The sequence below is a fragment of the Mobula hypostoma genome, chromosome 3 (assembly GCF_963921235.1).
Source record: "Mobula hypostoma chromosome 3, sMobHyp1.1, whole genome shotgun sequence".
Taxonomy (NCBI): Eukaryota; Metazoa; Chordata; class Chondrichthyes; order Myliobatiformes; family Myliobatidae; genus Mobula; species Mobula hypostoma.
In genome coordinates, this window is record NC_086099.1 from 162,240,938 (window position 1) to 162,260,660 (window position 19,723).

General features: G+C 39.4%; 1 protein-coding gene across 2 annotated transcripts in view; it reads right to left on the reverse strand.

The window, feature by feature from the left end:
* Positions 1-19,723, reverse strand: part of cntnap2a (contactin associated protein 2a) — a 1,898,214-nt gene that overhangs the window by 1,081,314 nt on the left and 797,177 nt on the right. For both annotated transcript variants that reach the window (XM_063044005.1, XM_063044006.1), the window contains exon 4: positions 10,836-10,983. In XM_063044005.1, the coding sequence (XP_062900075.1) occupies positions 10,836-10,983 (148 nt within the window). The remainder of the gene's footprint in view (positions 1-10,835; positions 10,984-19,723) is intronic.

Below are 19,723 nucleotides of genomic sequence, written 5' to 3' on the forward strand. Positions count from 1 at the left end.
CAAACCTGGTCTACTAATAATTCTTTATCTACCAGAGTATTGATTATGATTGAGAAACCATTACAACTATCAAAGATTCACACAGTATTAAAGCCGTATTTGTAGAGTTTGTAGAGTGCCTACGGGATGCATTTTTGGAGCAGCTTGTACGAGAGCCGACCAGAGATAAGGTTATTCTGGATTTAGTGTTGTGCAATGAACAGGATTTGATAAGTGATCTTGAAGTAAAGGAGCCATTAGGAGGTAGTGACCATAATATGATAAGTTTTTATCTGCAAGTTGAGAGGGATAAGGGCAGATCAGAAGTGTCAGTATTGCTGTTGAACAAAGGAGACTATGGAGCCATGAGGGAGGAGCTGGCCAAAGTTGACTGGTCAGATATCCTAGCAGAAAAGCCAGTGGAACAGCAATGGCAGGTATTCTTGGGAATAATGCACAAGGTGCAAAATCAGTTCATCCCCTGGAGAAGGAAGGATTCAAAGGGGGGAAAGTGGCCACAGTGGTTGACAAAGGAAGTCAGAGATAGCATAGCATTAAAAAAGTATAACAGAGCTAAGGTGAGTGGGAAGATGGATGATTGGGAAATTTTTAAGGAGCAACAGAACTTAACTAAAAAGGCAATACGGGGAGAAAAAATGAGGTATGAATGCAAGCTAGCTAGGAATATAAAGGAGGATAGCAAAAGTTTTTTTTTAGGTATATGAAGAGAAGGAAGATAGTTAAGAACAATGTTGGGCCCTTGAAGAATGAATTGGGAGAAATTGTTATGGGAAACAAAGAAATGGCAGACGAATTTAATAAGTACTTTGGATCTGTCTTCACTAGGGAAGACACAAGCAATCTCCCAGATGTATGGATGGGCCAAGGACATAGGGTAACAGAGGAACTGAAACAGATTGACATTAGGAAGGAAACGGTGATGAGTAGACTGATGGGACTGAAGGCTAACAAATCCCCAGGTCCAGATGGTCTGCATCCTAGGGTACTAAAGGAGGTGGCTCTGGAAATTGCGGATGCATTTGTGATCATTTTCCAATGTTCCCTAGATTCAGGATCAGTTCCTGAGGTTTGGCAAATGGCTAATGTTATCCCACTTTTTAAGAAAGGAGGGAGGGAGAAAACAGAGAACTATCACCCTGTTAGCCTAACAGCAGTAGTGGGGAAGATGCTAGAGTCCATTATTAAAGATGAAATAGTGGCATATCTTGATAGCAGTGATAGGATTGGGCTGAGCCAGCATGGATTTACCAAGGGCAAATCATGCTTGACTAATCTATTGGAGTTTTGCGAGGATGTAACCAGGAAGATAGACGCGGGAGATCCAGTGGATGTGGTGTACCTTGACTTTCAGAAGGCATTCGATAAGGTACCACATAGGAGATTGGTGGGGAAAATCAGAGCTCATGGCATTGGGGGGAGGATATTGACATGGATAGAAAACTGGTTGGCAGATAGAAAGCAAAGGGTAGCAGTGAATGGGTGTTTCTCGGAATGGCAGGTGGTGACTAGTGGGGTGCCACAGGGCTCGGTATTGGGACCACAGCTGTTTACGATTTACATCAATGATTTAGAGGAAGGCATTGTGAATAACATCAGCAAGTTTGCTGATGATACTAAGCTGGGTGGCAGTGTTGCATGTGATGAGGATGTTAGGAGAATTCAAGGTGACTTGGATAGGCTGGGTGAGTGGGCAGAAACTTGGCAGATGGCGTTTAATGTGAATAAGTGTGAGGTTATTCACTTTGGGAGCAAGAACAGGAAGGCAGATTATTATCTGAACAGTGTGGAGTTAGGTAAGGGTGAAATACAAAGAGATCTAGGAGTACTTGTTCATCAGTCTCTGAAGGTGAATGAGCAAGTGCAGCAGGCAGTGAAGAAGGCTAATGGAATGTTGGCCTTCATTACAAAGGGAATTGAGTACAAGAGCAAGGAAATCCTTTTGCATTTGTACAGGGCCCTGGTGAGACCACACCTGGAGTATTGTGTGCAGTTTTGGTCTCCAGGGTTAAGGAAGGACATCCTGGCTGTGGAGGAGGTGCAGCGTAGGTTCACTAGGTTAATTCCTGGGATGTCCGGACTGTCTTACGCAGAGAGGTTAGAGAGACTGGGCTTGTACACGCTAGAATTAAGGAGATTGAGGGGGGATCTGATTGAGACATATAAGATTATTAAGGAATTGGACAAGATAAAGGCAGGAAATATGTTCCAGATGCTGGGAGAGTCCAGTACCAGAGGGCATGGTTTAAGAATAAGGGGTAGGTCATTTAGGACAGAGTTGAGGAGGAACTTCTTCTCCCAGAGAGTTGTGGAGGTGTGGAATGCGTTGCCTCAGAAGGCAGTGGAGGCCAATTCTCTGGATGCTTTCAAGAAGGAGCTAGATAGGTATCTTATGGATAGGGGAATCATGGGTTATGGGGACAAGGCAGGAACCGGGTATTGATAGTAGATGATCAGCCATGATCTCAGAATGGCAGTGCAGGCTCGAAGGGCCGAATGGTCTACTTCTGCACCTGTTGTCTATTGTCTATATTCACTGTTAGAGAAGATCTGATATCAGAGTGACATATAGCAATCTGCTATAAGGCACATCAGGTCCTGAGCCTTTCCCAGACACAGGATGATGATATAACCAAACTATGCTTGCTCAAGTACCAGCGATCCTATGGGCAAAAGGAGGTAATGATGTGGGGCAAATAATGCCTGCTGAAACATTAAAAAAGTTGAATTAGATCTTACAAAACCCTTCTACACTGCTTCAGTATGTGAATGATTTGCTTCCCCAGACCATAAATCCTTTGAACAAGACTCTATAGTCCTTTTGAGAGCTCTGGCTGGCAAGGATCATAGGTGCTGAGGGATGATCTGCAGCTTTGATCAAACCACATTAATTCAGACATGTCCTGAATGGGTCTTACCATCAACTGAGCACTTAGCATAACTGAAGCCTGCATCTTGGTAGCTGGTGCTGCCTTAAACACGTACATAATATTCTTGTTTCGCTTATAGAGTGGCATAACACAATTATGGAAACTATGTGGGTTCCTTAACACTTCTAGAACCCTAATAAAGCACAGTGAATTGAGTAGCAATCTTCTTTACATCATTCAATTACCTCCTGAAGTTGCTGTAACTAAACATATGGCTCTTAAGAACAGAAATGATGAAAGAACTAAAGGCAACAAATGGGTTGGCTTTGCAGTAACAGGAGATCTTTATGGCCATGTGATATCCCAATCATGTTCAGACTTCCAAGTCTGTCTCAAATTCCATTGATGAACTTATGCAATTACAGCGTGATGCATCAGACGCCAAAAAGACTTCTTGGATTAAAGCAAACTGTGTCAAGATTCTCTGAGCTTTTGTCATCACCTCAACAGTCGTCCAATTGCTCCCTTCACTTGTCTCTCCAAGTTCGCCAGTATGGTACAAGATTTAACACACATAGGCAATGGGGGGGCGGGGGCATTAATGACTATAATCAGATAGGTGAGCTATGCTCTAAGATTTCCAACTACAGCAGGAAAAGTGGTGGAGAACTGAATGATTGGGCAGAAACACATTCTGTGAAAGGCACCATTTGTATCTGTCACCACTGAGCCTTTCCTCTGGGGGATAAGGATATATATGGGGATGGCGATTAGCTTTGCACATCTGGACACTGAAATTTTTCCCCATTCTTCTTTACAAAACTACTCAAGCTGGGTCAGATTACATAAGAACTGTGAGTGAATAGCCCATTTCAAGTCTAGCCACAAATTCTCAATTGGATTGAGGTCTGTACTCTGACTTGGCCATTCGAGGACATTAACTTTTTTGTTTTTAAACCATTGCTGTGTAGCTTTGGCTTTATGCTTGGGGTTATTCTCTTGCTGGAAAACAAAATCTTCTCCCAAATCACAGTTATCTTGCAGACTGCCTCAGGTTTTCCTCCAGGATTTGCGTACTAACCAATGGAGTTGTTGGGTTTGTTCCAGAGGGCCCACACATTCATGATATGGGTTGCCAATGCAACTTATACCATTGAATTTTACTGAGTTTAGTTTTGCTTTCCATTTTGATCATGAGACTAGAGCTGTGAATGGAGCAGATGACTGCATTATCCATAAGTCCTGCTGGCAGGTAGAGGGAAGGCCCTTGTGGTGGTAAACACTTCAGGAACAGAGCAAAATATTGACAATTAAAAATACCTCTTGCAATCATCGATGGAGAAATTGGCCAAGATAAAAACTTTGCATTGCATGATACCTGCCAGGCCATCAAAGACATCAAAGCTGGGATGGTTGCAATTTGTACTGCGGCCTTTCAGAACAAATTGGCAGTGTAATTCCTATTGTCTGAGGAAGGTGGTATGTGAGCCATGAATGGCTGGGAATGCTGCACTGACATCCCGTATTCAGTCAGAAGTCAGTAAGGTCAAGAAGATTGGACAGAAGTTACATCTATTTAAGGGGAAGGGAAGAGTGTTATTTCTAGTATCCAGGCCTATGTTTATTAACATCACCAAAATAGACTTTATTGGTATTGATGTTTGTAGCAGTTTGCTGTGTAGAAATTGCAGCTATTCCCATTGCAATCATTATGATGTTTAGAATATTTTATTGGCTACAATATACTAACATCTTGAAGCATTTTTAAAGCAAGAAACCTTGCTCTTCCATATTCCAATTTAATTTGCTGATTTCAGTAGCAATGTGATAAACATCCCAAGTACAAGGCATTGTGAGAAAAATGTACTTGCTTTAAACTAAGCCTAAACCTTATTGGTTGCATGTGCTGAAAATTAATAATATTACTGCAGATGGATTATCATCTACTTAAAAAAACACTTACATGTAAAGCTGGACATTCATGAAGTCATCAGATCATGTCATTGGTTAGTTCATTCATTGTTCATGGTTTAAACACTGAATTATTTGGCTGTGTACTTTTTTTTTGAACCAGGGTATGATCAATAATAGCATTTTTTAGAATAAGTGATTTTTTACTTCTAGCAAAATCTGAGCAAACTGACAAAGTAGGCAAAATACACAGCCAAGGAGGTCTTTTTGCTTGCCTCTCTTTATTTTATTTTTTTAGCAGGATGATAATGCCATTGCCAAAAATGCCATCATTTATTGCCATCCCTAAATGCCCCTGAATGTAGGAGGCAGTTAGAGCCAATGACATAGAAGGGCTGGAATCAACTGTGTGGGCAGATCTTTTTCCTCTAAAGAACATTGCTGAATCAAAAATATTTTTACATAATCCAACAGTTTCACAGTTACTGTGACTAGTACTGGCTTATCTTATTCTACTTTAATCACTTGAATTCAGATTTCCCCAGTTTCTACTATGGGAACAAACCTTATCTCTGGATCAGTGGTCTAGAACTTTGGCTGCTTATCCAATGACATATCAATGCTTTCCTGGATAAGGGCTACACAACAAATTAACTGTGGTGTAGTCGACAACGCACAAAATAAATCAAGAAATACATATCTGAGAAAATACATTTCAGAGAGTTTTATATAAAATTGTCTGCCTGTATGATGATACCATTAATCACAGTGATGTTTTTTTATACCCAGAATTCATGGAACAGCTAAAAAGATACTGCTGATAATGGAGAACAGACTAATACTCACATAATTGTAATTTCATTGGAAATAATTTGGTTTTAATACTTAGCATAAAAAAGTTTTCATGAGAAGGATAATACGTAATTTTGGCTGAGTTGAATATGCAGTCAACTTATTATATATTTTATGCCAATATTCTGAGAAATGTGTTTTTTAAGTGCCAATTTTAGAACTGAGACAAGTAATAACATTGCTTGAAATATACCACAGATCCACTCTGCAACCATCAGTTAAAAACTGACATCACTTTTGACTGGTAATAGGAGAGTTCCTATTTGGTGAACAAGTGCTTGATACGGTGTCATATATGTTATTTCATGTATCCTACATAACTACACATTTGGGGAGAAAACATTGTGGACATTTTGAGATATGGCTTTCTAAAATAAACAAATCATGAGGAAAACAAGCCAAGCCAAAAGAATGAACAATCTTTAAGGCAGATAAGATAAAATATAGGAACATGCTTAGACTGAAATGAAGTAGTGATCCACAGAACACATAAATCAGTGAGGGTTCTAAGGAGGTTCACAAAAATAATTCCAGGTTTGAATGGCTTGTCATATGAAGCGTGTTTGATGGCTCTAGGCCTCTATTCACTGGAATTCAAAAGAATGAAGGATGACCTCATTGAAACCTATCGAATTGAGAAAGACTATGATAGAGTGGATGTGGAGAGCATGTTTCCTATGGTGGGAGAATCTAAGACCAGAGGACACAGCTCAGAATAGAGAAGCTTCTTTTGAGAATGGAGATGAGGTGGGATTTCTTTAGCCAGAGATGGTGAATCTGTGGAATTCATTGCTACAGGCAGCTGTGGAGGCCAAGTCTGTATGCATATTTAAGACAGAGGTTGATAGATTATTGATTGATCAGGGCATGAAGGGATATGGGGAGAAGACAGCAGACTGGGTCCCAGAGGAAAATTGGATCAGCTATGATGAAATGGTGGAGCAGATTCGAAGGGCCAAATGGCCTAATTCTGCTCCTATGTCTTATGATCTTATTTCTTAGTAGCCACTTGAGTGGATAGGTAATAAGGTTATGCATATGTTAGACTGGGCAAATATTAATATATGTTTATGAGTTTATATTCTAACTTTGATAATAGTTCTGAAAGCACTATTAGATCTAATTCTTTAATGGTTAAAGTAAGAGGCTCATTCCGAATAGAGTATGCACAACTTAAAGAGGAAGTGGGTTTGTGACTATGTAGATGCAGTAATTTTCTAAAGCAAGGGTCAAAGTAAATAGTATCTCTTAAACTGATTGGTATTGCATGAATGCAGACACCAACTTGACAGATATCACGGTACAGTTTCTCAGGCCTATGTTCAAGCACCTAGTTTAGGACTTGGTTCACTATTCAATCAGAATCAGATTCAGTTCTAATATCACTGGCTTTTGCCGTAAAATTCGTTGTTTTGTGGCAGCAGTACATTGCAATACATAATAATAAAACTATAAATTACTATAAGAAATATATATAAAATATTAAATTAAGGAAGTAATGCAAGAAGAGAGCAAAAATAAATAGAGGTCATATTCATGGGTTCCATGTCCATTCAGAAATCTGATGGTGGTGGGGAAGAAGCTGTTACTGAAATATTGAGTGGGTGTCTTCAGGCTCCTGTATCTCCTCCGTGATGGTAGCAATGAGAGGAGGCCATGACTTAGGTGATGGGGTCCTTTATTATAGATGCCACCTTTTTGAGGCATTGCCTTTTGAAGGTGTCCTTGATGCTGGGGAGGCTACTGCCTATGATGGAGCCAGTTGAGTTTGCAACGTTTACAGCCTTTTCTGATCTGTGCAGTAGCTCCTGCATACCCAATGGTGATGCAACCAGTCAGAATACTCTCCACGGTACACATATAGAAATTTGCAAGAGTCTTTGGCAACATACCAAGTCTCCTCAAGCTCCTAACAAAACATGGCTTCTGTCAAAACATTGTAATTGCATCACTATGTTGGACCCAGAATAGATCTTCAGAGATGTCTATACCCAGGAACTCTAAACTGCTCACCCATTCCACTGCTGATCCCTCCATGATGACTAGTGTGTGTTCCCCTGGTTTCCCCTTCCTGAAGTCCACATTCAATTCTTTTGTCCGTCTGACATTGAGTGCAAGGTTGCACATCATTGCTTTAGATGGTGGCCGGTGGCACAATGGCATCAGCGCCAGACTCCGGAGCGAAGGCTCCCGTGTTTGAATCCAAGTCGGGCCACCCCCCGAGCATGCTTTCCATCCGTGCCGGGTTGAGCCTTGAGTTAGCCACTCGACCTCATTAAAAAAAAGAGTCGAGTCAGAAACATTCATATCGTGACCCGGTTAATCCGAAAGGAGACCAATCCTGACACCATGCGCCAGACAAGAATGGCTAACTGTCTGGTGCGACACGCTACAATAAAATGCTTTAGATGGAGGGCTGCATTTTGTAGAGACGCTATTTTTCATTGAAATCGAGACCACTTGGATCTATTTGGGGCTTTGGTGGATATAAAAGATGTGAAGAAAAGATTCTTCTATAATAGCAGTGCTTATAAAGACCCTTTATTTGGCAAACAGAATGCAAAACTTTAATCTTGAAGTCCAAGGTAATACACTCAAACAAGTTAAATTGATAAGGCTCTTGCTCTTTTCATCATGCATCTTCTTATAGCAGTTTTTAAGAATCTATCCTGAGTAGGCAGCAGTACAAAATCCATTTCCCAATAATGATGTGTTGAATTAAATCCTTCAATTTCTATCGGTTTCTTTTTAGACCTAGAAGCAAATGCATCCTAACAAAAACTTCTCCTGTGAGGCAGGCTTCAAAAGTGGTCTATGGATTAACTTTACAGATCTGCAGGATAGCTCTATAGAACACTATTGAGCAGTTGATTATCTGCTTAAGCAAATAAATAAGGTTCATAACATGTGAAACTTCTTCTAGTCCATTACAGAAAAAGATTCTCTTGAAAAAGAATAAACAGAAACCCTCATTTGCAGTTAAGTTCCATTCATAGTTCAAACAAGTAAGTTAAAATTGCTATACAATTCCTCTTTTGTTTTGTAGGTATATTTTAGAATATGCTCAAATAATTATTGGAGCAAGAAAAAAGAAAAGCTAATTCCTTTTCCTTTCCTGTTACAACAGGAGTGGTAAAGAAGTTAATTTTTCTGAAACTCTTTGCTCAAATTAGAAACAAATTGAGCAAACTACAATGAAAAACTATTTAGTTCATTAATTGTTAGGTATAATGAAAAGCAATTGACCATGAAGCTACAAGGACAATAATTTTAGAAAAAAGAAAATGGTTTAGGTAAGGTAAGATGTTCTTGCTTTTGAGTGCCAGCAAAAAAGCTGATTACCTTACATTCCAAAGATCTAAAATAATACAATAAAAGGTAAAATCCAAAATGACAGAAGGTAAAAAATAATTATAAATAAAATTAATCATGAAGTCATAAAGGTGACCAATTTGGACAATGTAATTACTTTACATAAAGGAACCAAACTTAAGTTATGGCAATTTGAAAGTATAGGAGTTAGTATTTGATCCTAGTTGAGTACACCATAGATGACTATGCAAACCAAATAGTTCATTGAGACATGCATTAGAATAAGTCTGATGAACAGTTAAACTCAGGACTATCTGGTGGGTATAAATTAAAATGGCAAGGACTTTTGACTAATGACATATGCTGAACTGTTTTTGATTTAACTCAAATGTATTGTATAATTTTTATATATTTTATAAATTAAGGTATGTTACTCAAGTCCTAGCTAGCAGATTTATCCAGAGAACAATACTTTGCAACCAACTGTTAATGTATAAATTAACTACAAACAGTTCAACATTAGAAAAAAATATTTGTAGAAGTTCTAGGTAGGATAGTAAAAATTGCACTGCTCTTTGTAGATACTTGTTTCTTTTGATCAGTACTGAAACTGGTTTTCTTTCCATTTTTCCTCATCCATCACTGAAACTCATTTCCATTTCTCAAATAAATAAATCCGCTTGTTTGTAAAGCCTTAAATTGAATGAACATCAGTGGTCTTCAGATGTTGGCGATGGAAATAAAAACAGAAAGTTCCATATACATTCAGAAAAAGAAACGCAACAACTACTTTAAGTTAAAGGTGTTTTCTTCCCTTTAAACAACATCTTTGTTATTGCATTAAAATATTTGGCTTTCCAAATATATGGAGTATACACATCGAAAATGTTAGTAAAACATACAGGACAGGAGAGCACAATCCATCATATCTGCCATTCTCTCAGATAAGAAAATCTAAGTTTGTTCAGCCTCTCCTTCTAGCTAATACACTCAATCCCAATTGTTAAATTATCAATTGTTTTTCCAAGACAAACACAAGAACAATTCTTAACTTAAAAACTCAAATCAGTGATTCAATATTGATGCAAGCAGAAATCACCACTGTCCCTTGAATTAAAAATAATGAGCCATCTTTCATGTAAATGAACTGATAAAAAAAATACCCAAAACAGACATATCCCACATCCAACTACAATCTTTTGAAAGGAACTTTTGGTAAATTGAAAGTGATGAGGGTTGTTTAGGTGGGCGATCTACATTATTTAGACACTAAGACATGTGAGTCCATAAGACTTAGGGGCAGAATTAGGCCATTTGGCCCATCAAGTCTGTTCCGCTATTGAATCATGACTGATCCTTTTCTTCCCGTCCTCAGCCCCACTCCCCAGCCTTCTTCCTATAACCTTCGATGCCATGTCCAATCAAGAACCGATCAAGCTCTGCCTGGAATACATCCAACAAACTGGCCTCCACGGCTGTCTGTGGTAATAAATTCCACAAATAAATTATGTCTGATTTATTATCCCTCTCAACACCATTCTTTTGCCTTATTCCTGTATCCTTTGAAGCCTTACTAATCAAGAACCTCACGATCTCCACCTTAACTATATCCAATGTCTTGGCCCACAAAGCCATCTGTGGCAATGAATTCCACAGAATCACCTCCTTCGAGCTATAGAAATTAATCCTCATCTCTGTTGTAAAGGTATTCTGAGTCTGTGACCTCTGGTTCTGGTCTCACCCCCTATATGAAATATCCTCTCCATGTCCACTCTAGCCTGGCCTTTCACTATTTGATAAGTTTCAATGAGATTGTCCTTCATTCTTCTAAACTCCAGCTAAAGCACAATAAGTGGAAAAAAGTTTCCTTGAGCAGGAACAATTGGTACTTACAATAAGGGCATCCAAAGACTTCCATTCTCAGTCCAATGTGACCTTCACCATTCCAGTCCAGTGGCACTAAGCGTATATAACGCGTAATAATTGGATGTTGTAAATCATGCCTTACCACTCCATCGGAATTTGAGTTTCCTGCAAATGCCTGTGGGAAATAAAATACAGACTTATAAGCATAAAACATGAACTCACATTACCTAAAATGTGACAAGCAATGATTTAACAAGTATTAGAAAGGTTGATATATTAGTAATCTCATCTAATAACATTGGTGTTGTAGTCTATTAACCAATTAGTAACAATTTCTTCAGGATACAAATTCTTATTTAATGTTTTATTCATTTTCTTCTAAAGCACTAAATCTTTGAATTCTTAATTAAATTGCTAATTTATTTACAGTACATACACCATAGCAGTTTTCTTATTATATGTAAAAAAAATAAAAAGCAATTGAATGGACTGGATTGTGCTCAATTAGCTGAACTCACTCCTCATAATAATCCCACATATACTCTCTAATAGTTCAAACACCTTGATGTCACAACCAAGAAAGCTCACCAAAATCTGTACTTCCTCAGGAGGCTAATGAAATTCGGCATATTCCTGTAGATCTTTTTCAATTTTTACTGATGCATCATAGAAAGCGCTCTGTCTGGATAACTGTCACAGCCTCAGTAAGGCAACATAATCAAAGACCCCAGCCATCCAGGACATTCTTTCTTCTACCCTTTTGCATCAGTCGGGAGATGCAAAAGCCTGAAAGCATGTATCACTAGGCTCCAGAACAGCATCTAATTCACTGTTATCAGATGCTTAAATGGATGTCTTGTATGATAAAATAGACTCTTGGCCTCACCATCTACCGTATTATGACCTTGCATTTTATTGCACTCCTCTTTTTTTGGTTGCTTTTACTCTTTATTCTGCATTGTTGTTGTTCTACCTCAGTACATTGTATAATACCTAACACAAATGTTATATATCAAGAACTTGTGAACAAATATTGCTGCAAGCTCGGAAGGTTTGTATCATATGATTAACTGCTATCAATGTTGTAACAGCACTCAGCACGAAAAGTTTTTGTCTCTGGATAAAGCCCTAGCAAGAATTGCTAAGCGTTATCCATTTTCGGAGAGTGTGAAATACCGGCACAGTGATTACCTGCAGGTGAGCCTGGAGGATCCTTCATACCGGTGACCTCAACCCTTTCACACCAGAGTGATGAGCAGGCCTCAGGCAATGGAACCTGCCCTACCTTGACAGCCTTCAGCTCCATGGTATCAAGGACATTTTCATTGTTTTTAAATATCTCTGAACCTCAGAGATATTACAAGAATGATTTCAATTGATTTTTAATAACTTTTAAAATCTAAAATTGATAAAAATAAAGGTCAGCAAAGCCAATCAAATAAATAGGGCTGTCATCTGTACATCAACCTTTAAGAAAACAAGGGCTGGAATTAGTGGATCAGTTTTAGTTCTGCTTCTCTGTTTCTTACCTCCATTAAGGCATTTCTTAAAACTGTTTCTCTATCCAAGCTTTTGATAATTGATAACATTTGGCTTGGTTTCAAACTTCACTTGATAACAAAAATGCAAACAAAATAACTGCAGATACTGCAAATCTGAAATTAAAACAGAAAATGCTGTGCTTACCTCCGATTTCCAGTATCTTCAATTTTTACTGACTTTTATAATGCTCCTTCTGAGGATTCTTGGGATGTTTTTCAGTGCAGTAAGCCAAAATTCAATGTGCATTGCATATAAAAAGTATTCACCGCCCCTCCCCCTGGAAATTTTCATGTGTTCTTGTTTTACAACATTGAATCACAGTGGATTTAATTTGGCTTTTTTGATACTGTTCAACAGAAAAAGAATCTTTTGTGTCAAAGTGAAAACCAATCTCTGCAAAGTGATCTAAATTACTTACAAATATAAAACACTAAATAATTGATTGCATAGTTATTCACCTCCTTTAATATGACACACCAAATCATCACTGGTACAGCCGAATGGTTTTAGAAGTCAGATAATTAGTTAAATGGAGCTTGTTAGAGTGGATTTTTTTTGGGTAGATGATTAGTTTACACTTAAATGACTTTGGCCACTAGACTTCTATTTTAACTGTTTGACAAAGGACTGTGGATTGAGTCCACCACAATGGGCTTCCTAAAAGGTGTAAATACCAGATGCTTCTGGCACCTGATGCTGTAGTTTCGAAGACAGTATTACCTATACATTATAAATATTAATTATCTTCTATGTTAGCATGTAAAATGCCAATTAAATGTATTGTGGATTGAACTAAAGGCTATGGATACCAACCCAGACATGTTGGCATCGGAAGGAAAGGATGAAATCCAAAGGTGTGATGTTTGTATGTAGCTTCAATAGGAAGCATTGTCTATGCATTGTCTGTAACTTTTTAAGTAGTGATTGCCTTTGTGTTTAGCATATAAATATCGAGCCCACATTGAGCTCGCAGAACTTTCTGCGGAAAGCGTCTCCGTCGGTATGACGCCTGCTTGTTGTGTCAAATAAAGAAGCTGCTTTTTATCTACCAGTGACTCTGTCTCTCTGGTAATTTCATCCACGCTACAACAGAGCTCTATTTTGGAGACCTGTGCGCAGTCAAGGTGTTTCAATTGATTGTAGTAAAAATACACCTGTATCTGGAAAGTCCAACTGCTGGTGAGTCAGTGTCCTGGCCAAAAAACCACACCACGAAGACAAAAGAACATTCTCAGCAACTCCATGAAAAGATTATTACAAAACACAAGTCAGGAGATGGATACCAGAAAATGTCCAAATCACTGAATATTCCTTGGAGTACAGTTAAGTCTATCATCACGAAATGGAAAGAATATGGCACAGCTGTAAATCTGCCTAGAGTCCTCAAATACTGAGTGCCAATGCAAGAAGGGGACTCATGAGGGAGGCCGACAACAGACCTATGACAACTCTGGAGGAGTTCCAAGCTTCAGTGGCTGAGATGGGAGAGACTGTACATGCAACACCTTGTTGCCCAGGTGCTTCACCAGTCGCAGCTTTATGGGAGAGTGGTAAAGAGAAAGCCACTGTGAAAAAGAACTCAATGAAATCTTGACTAGAGTTTGCCAGAAGGCATGTGGAGACACTGATGTCAGCTGGAAGAATGTTTTATTGTCTGTTGGCCATCAGGCTAAACACCGCACATCATCAAATACACACAATCCCTAGCAAGAGGCATGGTGGTGGCTGCATCACGCTGTGGGGATGCTTCACTGCAGCAGGCCCTGGAAGGCTTGTGAAAGTAGAGGATAAAATGAATGCAGCAAAATACAGGGAAATCATGGAGAAAAACTTGATGCAGTCTGCAAGAGAACAGTGAATTGGGAGATTTGTTTTGCAGCAAGACAGTAACCGCAAGCATAATGCCAAAGTTACACAGGAATGGCTTAAAAACAACAAAGTTCATGTCCTGGAGTGGCCAAGTCATAGTCCAGATCTCAATCCATTTGAGAATTTATAGCTGGACTTGAAAAAGGCTGTTCACTCACGATCCCATGAAATCTGAGAGTTTGAACAGTTTTGTAAAGAAGAATGGAGGATGATTGCTGTGTCCAGACCTGCAAAGCTGATAGAGACCTATCCACACAGACTCAAGGCTGTAATTGCTGCCAAAGGTCCATCTACTAAACAGTGATTTGAAAGGGATGAATATTTCCACAATCAATTATGTTGTGTTATGTATTTGGAATTAATGTAGATCACTTTATAGAAATCTGTTATCACTTTGACATGAGCGAGTCTTTTTCTGTTGATCGGTGTCAAAAGAAGCCAAATTTAATCCACGGTGATTCAATGTCGTAAAACACTAAAACATGAAAGCTTCTGGGGAGGGGAGGGGAGTAAGTAAGTTTTATAGCACTGTACATACTTTAAGAAAATCAGTACATGTGTTGATTCATAACTGTCATTGTCTTATTAAAACCTTACTCAGCCCACTTTCTGGAAGTTAATAGGAACAGGTGGAGATATTCCTGAGGTTACATACCTTGAACATTGTCATAATTTAATATCAATCATTGAAGAATTGACAGGATTGTATGTATGTTTTAAATATTTTCTTTATTAAATTTTCAGTAGCCCGCAGAAGATTCATTAATTTTGTATTCAGCATCTGAATTTTTGTGAGTTGGTGAAATCAATCCATAGATCAGTAGCTCTAGATGGTGATTCAACTGATGATGACCCAGCTTTGTTCAGTTGCTTGCAAATGACTGGTTGCTGACTGCTGATTGCTTAAATATGATACACTTCTGTTGTGCCCACGCTTTGATCAGTTTAATCACTTTTCTCTGTAGGTTTTCCTTTTGTTGACATATTAATTAATGGGAGTCTATTTTTGTCATCTTTTGAAGTTCAATTTTTTTTATGTTTGACCTTGCTATGACTTGAATTCTTTTGGCTTTTCCCAATGGCACAGAACTGACAATCAACATTTTCTTGATAGTGTGTTGAAGGCCGTTGAGGTGACCAAATAGCAGAAAATACACTGTGTTGCAAACCTGTGCCTATTTTAAATAGCATCAATTCATCCCTGAGACTAATCTGCAGCAGTGACTTGAGCAGGCTAATGACTTGGTAACCGGAATACCAGTTTCTTAATTACACAGTAGATGATTCAAAACACATTTCAGAGACATGATGATGAAAATTGAGTTTTGAGGCATTGAGTTCCACAGCAGAGAACCCCTCATCATACTGTGTCAACGCTGCCTATCAATACAAATCTCACTTGCCTGCATTAATTCCATATCCCTCTTTGCACTGCTCATTCAAATATCTGTCTAAATGTTGTTACTATTCTTCCACTGCTTCTTTTGCCTGCTCATTCTAGGTACCAACTGCACTTTATGTGAAAAAAATTACCCTCAGATCCTCTATAAACTTCCTCCCTCTCACCTTAAACCAATGCTGTCTAGGTTTAGACACCCCTCCCATGTGAAACAGTTACTGGCTCTCTACCCTATCCATGCCTCTTGTAATTCTAAATACCCCTATTATATCACCTCCTAGCCTCCTTCACTCCAGGGGAAACAGACCCAGACTCCAATCTCTTTTAAGCCCTCCAATCCAGATAACATCTTTGTGAACCTTTTCTGCAGTCCCTCAGGCTTAATCACATCCATCCAATCCAGGGAGATTTTCTAGGATAGAAGAAAGCGGCATGGGGCCAAACTCTGGAGTCCCAGAGAACCTGTTCTCTCAGCGTTTATGAAGGATCCCATGGGCTAAGTTCAAGGAAGAGCAAGAAGATGATTCTTGATCCTTGCGTAACCCACTTTTAATAAAATGGATCATTTTCTCATTGGATTAAGCTATTGATACTTCTATTGTAATGTACGATTTCTTTCTTTTTGTCAATTACACCCTTTAGCACTAATTATTGACTGAAAACTTATGCATGCACATTGATTTGTTGCTCTCACTGAAAAGTGAATATACACATTAACCTCCTCCAAGTGTGTGCTTTTATTTATTTGATTTATACTTGTACATACACACAAAATGGGTGATGAGTACGAACCTGAATATCAGCAAATATCACCAACTGCACCGACAGTTACAAGATGACAGAATTCAGAGGAAGGGAGAGAGAGAGTGAAAGGGAAGAGTGAACCAATACACAGAAGGTGATCATGATGCTAGAAAAGGGCTTGGCTCGTGAGTAACAGTGCACAGTACACAGTGGAGATGTACAACTAGCAAAACTAAAGTCAAAATCATGTGACAATGGCCTTAGTCAACAAAGTTGACAAATTTTATAGGACTACTGAGGACTGTGAATTCCATATTGAGAGGGTTGAACTGGTATTGCAATGCTAACAATGTGGATAAGGTAAAGAAAGTCTCCACATTTCCTAGCTTAATTGGTGCTAGAACATACATTTTCTTATGCAATTTAATAGCTCCTGAAAAGCCAACAAGCAAGACGTTCAACAAAATTGTTCCAATTTTGAAAATCACTTGAGTCCAAAACTGCTACAGATTTAGATTTCACAAAAGGAACCAAAGGATGAAAGCATTTCTGAATACATTGTAGAGCTGCACAAACTTTCCCAATACAGTGACTTTAGAGATGGACTTGCAGATCCATTAAGGAAGAGGCTTGTATATGGCATGCACAGTCAAAGCACTCAAAAGAGGATAGTGTCAGAGAGAGCTAACCTTAGAATGGGCATTGACCATTGCAATAACATTAGAGACTGCAACAAAGGATGTAGCTGAACTACAGAAAGAGTTTATACAAATTACAAAATGTCCCTGAAAGGTGCAAAAAGCCAAAAATGTTATTGATGTGGCAAATCTTCCCATGATGCAAATGACTGTGGTTCAAAGAAAAATATTTGCAGAATGTGTGACAAGACCACATAGAGAGAGTGTGCAAGTCAGATAAAAAGCACAACCAAAGAGAAAAAAGAGTGAAAATTTTTAAACACAAAACTAAACAAATGATAAAATGTCTGAATGTCAAACTGAATCAGACAACAAAGAGTCTGACAAAGGTGAGCTGCCATGCCTAGCACTGTATAGCATTACTTGAAGCAGATCACAAAATCATATGGATCACAAGAGATGCGTCTGGCGTCAAACGGAAAATGGAGCTGGATGCTTGGTCAGATTCGTCTATAATTTCAGAGGCTGACTACACCAGACTGTTTTCTAAGCTACCTTTAGAAAAGACCTTGGTGATGCTAAAGAGCTACACAGGTGAAAGTGTCTCCAATAGGCAAAATGAAAGTAAATGTGATGGATGGAGGCAAAACACAGCGGTTAGAACTTTGTGTGTTGTAAAGTGGAGGGCTAGCTCTTTTCAGACATGAATGGTTGAGAAAAATTCAACTAGACTGGCACACAATCAAAGCTCTCAAAATGTCATTGACAGGCAACTGCAGCCTAAATGGTAGCACTAACCAGAGACTGTCACAGCTGCTTAATGAGAATGAAAATGTATTTGAGAAAGGCATTGGTAAACTCAAAGGCATGAAGGCCAGAATTGAACTGGATGAAGCAGCAACAACAAGATTCCATAAAGCACGCCCAGTGCCCTACGCACTACGTCCTAAAGTGGATGTTGAACTTCAGAGCTTGGATGTATCTGACATTCTCTCAGAGACTGAGTGGAGTGATTCGGCCATACCCATTGTCTTGGTGATCAAGAAAGGGAAGGCAGAGCTGTTGGCATGTGTGGAGATTTCAAAGTGATGTACTGTGCAGTACCCCTGCCACAAATAGAAGACACTGGCAGGCTGAGAGAGGTTTTCAGAGATTGACTTGTCACAGGCTGATCTGCAACTCTGGCAAGGTCTGCAAGACATTACTTCCCACAAAGCAAAACTCAAAGGCATGAATGGCAGTGATGCTTCACTACCAGATGAACTCAACGCCTTCTATGCCCGCTTTGAAAGAGAGACAACTACCCTGGTGAAGATCTCTGCTGCACCGGATGACCCTGTGATCCCTGTCTCAGAGGCCAGTGTTAGGCTGTCTTTAAAGAGAGTGAACACTCACAAGGTGGAAGGTCCTGATGGAGTACTTGCTAAATCTCTGAAAACATGTGCCAACCAACTAGCGGGAGTATTCAAGGGTATTTTCAACCTCTCACTGCTATGAGCAGAAGTTCCCACTTGCTTCCAAAAGGCAACTATTATACCAGTGCTTAAGAAGAATAATATGAGCTGCCTTAATGACTATTGCCCGGTAGCACTCACATCAACAGTGATAACATGCTTTGAGAGGTTGGTCATGACTAGACTGAACTCCTGCCTCAGCAAGGACCTGGACTCATTGCAGATTTCCTATCACCACAATAGGTCAACGGCAAATGCAATCTCAATGGCTCTCCACATGACTTTAGACCACCTAGACAACACAAACACCTATGTCAGGATGCTGTTCATCGACTATAGCTCAGAATTTAATACCAATATTCCCACAATCCTGATTGAGAAGTTGCAGAACCTGGACCTCTGTACCTCCCTCTGCAATTGGATCCTTGACTTCCTAACCGGAAGACCACAGTCTGTATGGATTGGTGATAACATATCCTCCTCGCTTATGATCAACACTGGCACACCTCAGGGGTGTGTGCTTAGTCCACTGCTCTACTCTCTATATACCCATGACTGTGTGGCTAGGCACTGCTCGAATACCATCTATAAATTTGCTGATGATACAGCCATTATTGGTAGAATCTTAGATGGTGACGAGAGGGCGTACAGGAGTGCAATATGCCAACTGGTGGAGTGGTACTACAGCAACAACCTGGCACTCAACGTCAGTAAGACGAGAGAGCTGATTGTGGACTTCAGGAAGGGTAAGATGAAGAAACACATACTAATCCTCATAGAGAGAGATCAGAAGTGGAGAGAGCGAGTAGTTTCAAGTTCTTGGCTGTCAAGATCTCTGAGGATATAACCTGGTCCCAACATATCGATGTAGTTATAAAGAAGGCAAGACAGCGGCTATACTTTATTAGGAACTTGAAGAGATTTAGCATGTCAGCAAATACGGTCAGAAACTTCTATAGTTGTACAATGGAGAGCATTCTGACAGGCTGCATCACTGTCTGGTATGGAGGAGCTACTGCACTGGACTGAATGAAGCTGCAGAAGGTTGTAAATCAAATCAGCTCCATACTGGGCACTAGCCTACAAAGTACCCAGGGCACCTTTAGGGAGTGGTGTCTCAGGAAGGCAGAGTCCATTATTAAGGACCTCCAGCACCCAGGGCATGTCCTTTTCTCACTGTTACCATCAGGTAGGAGGTACAGAATCCCGAAGGCACACACTCCGTGATTCAGGAACAGCTTCTTCCCCTCTGCCATCTGATTCCTAAAT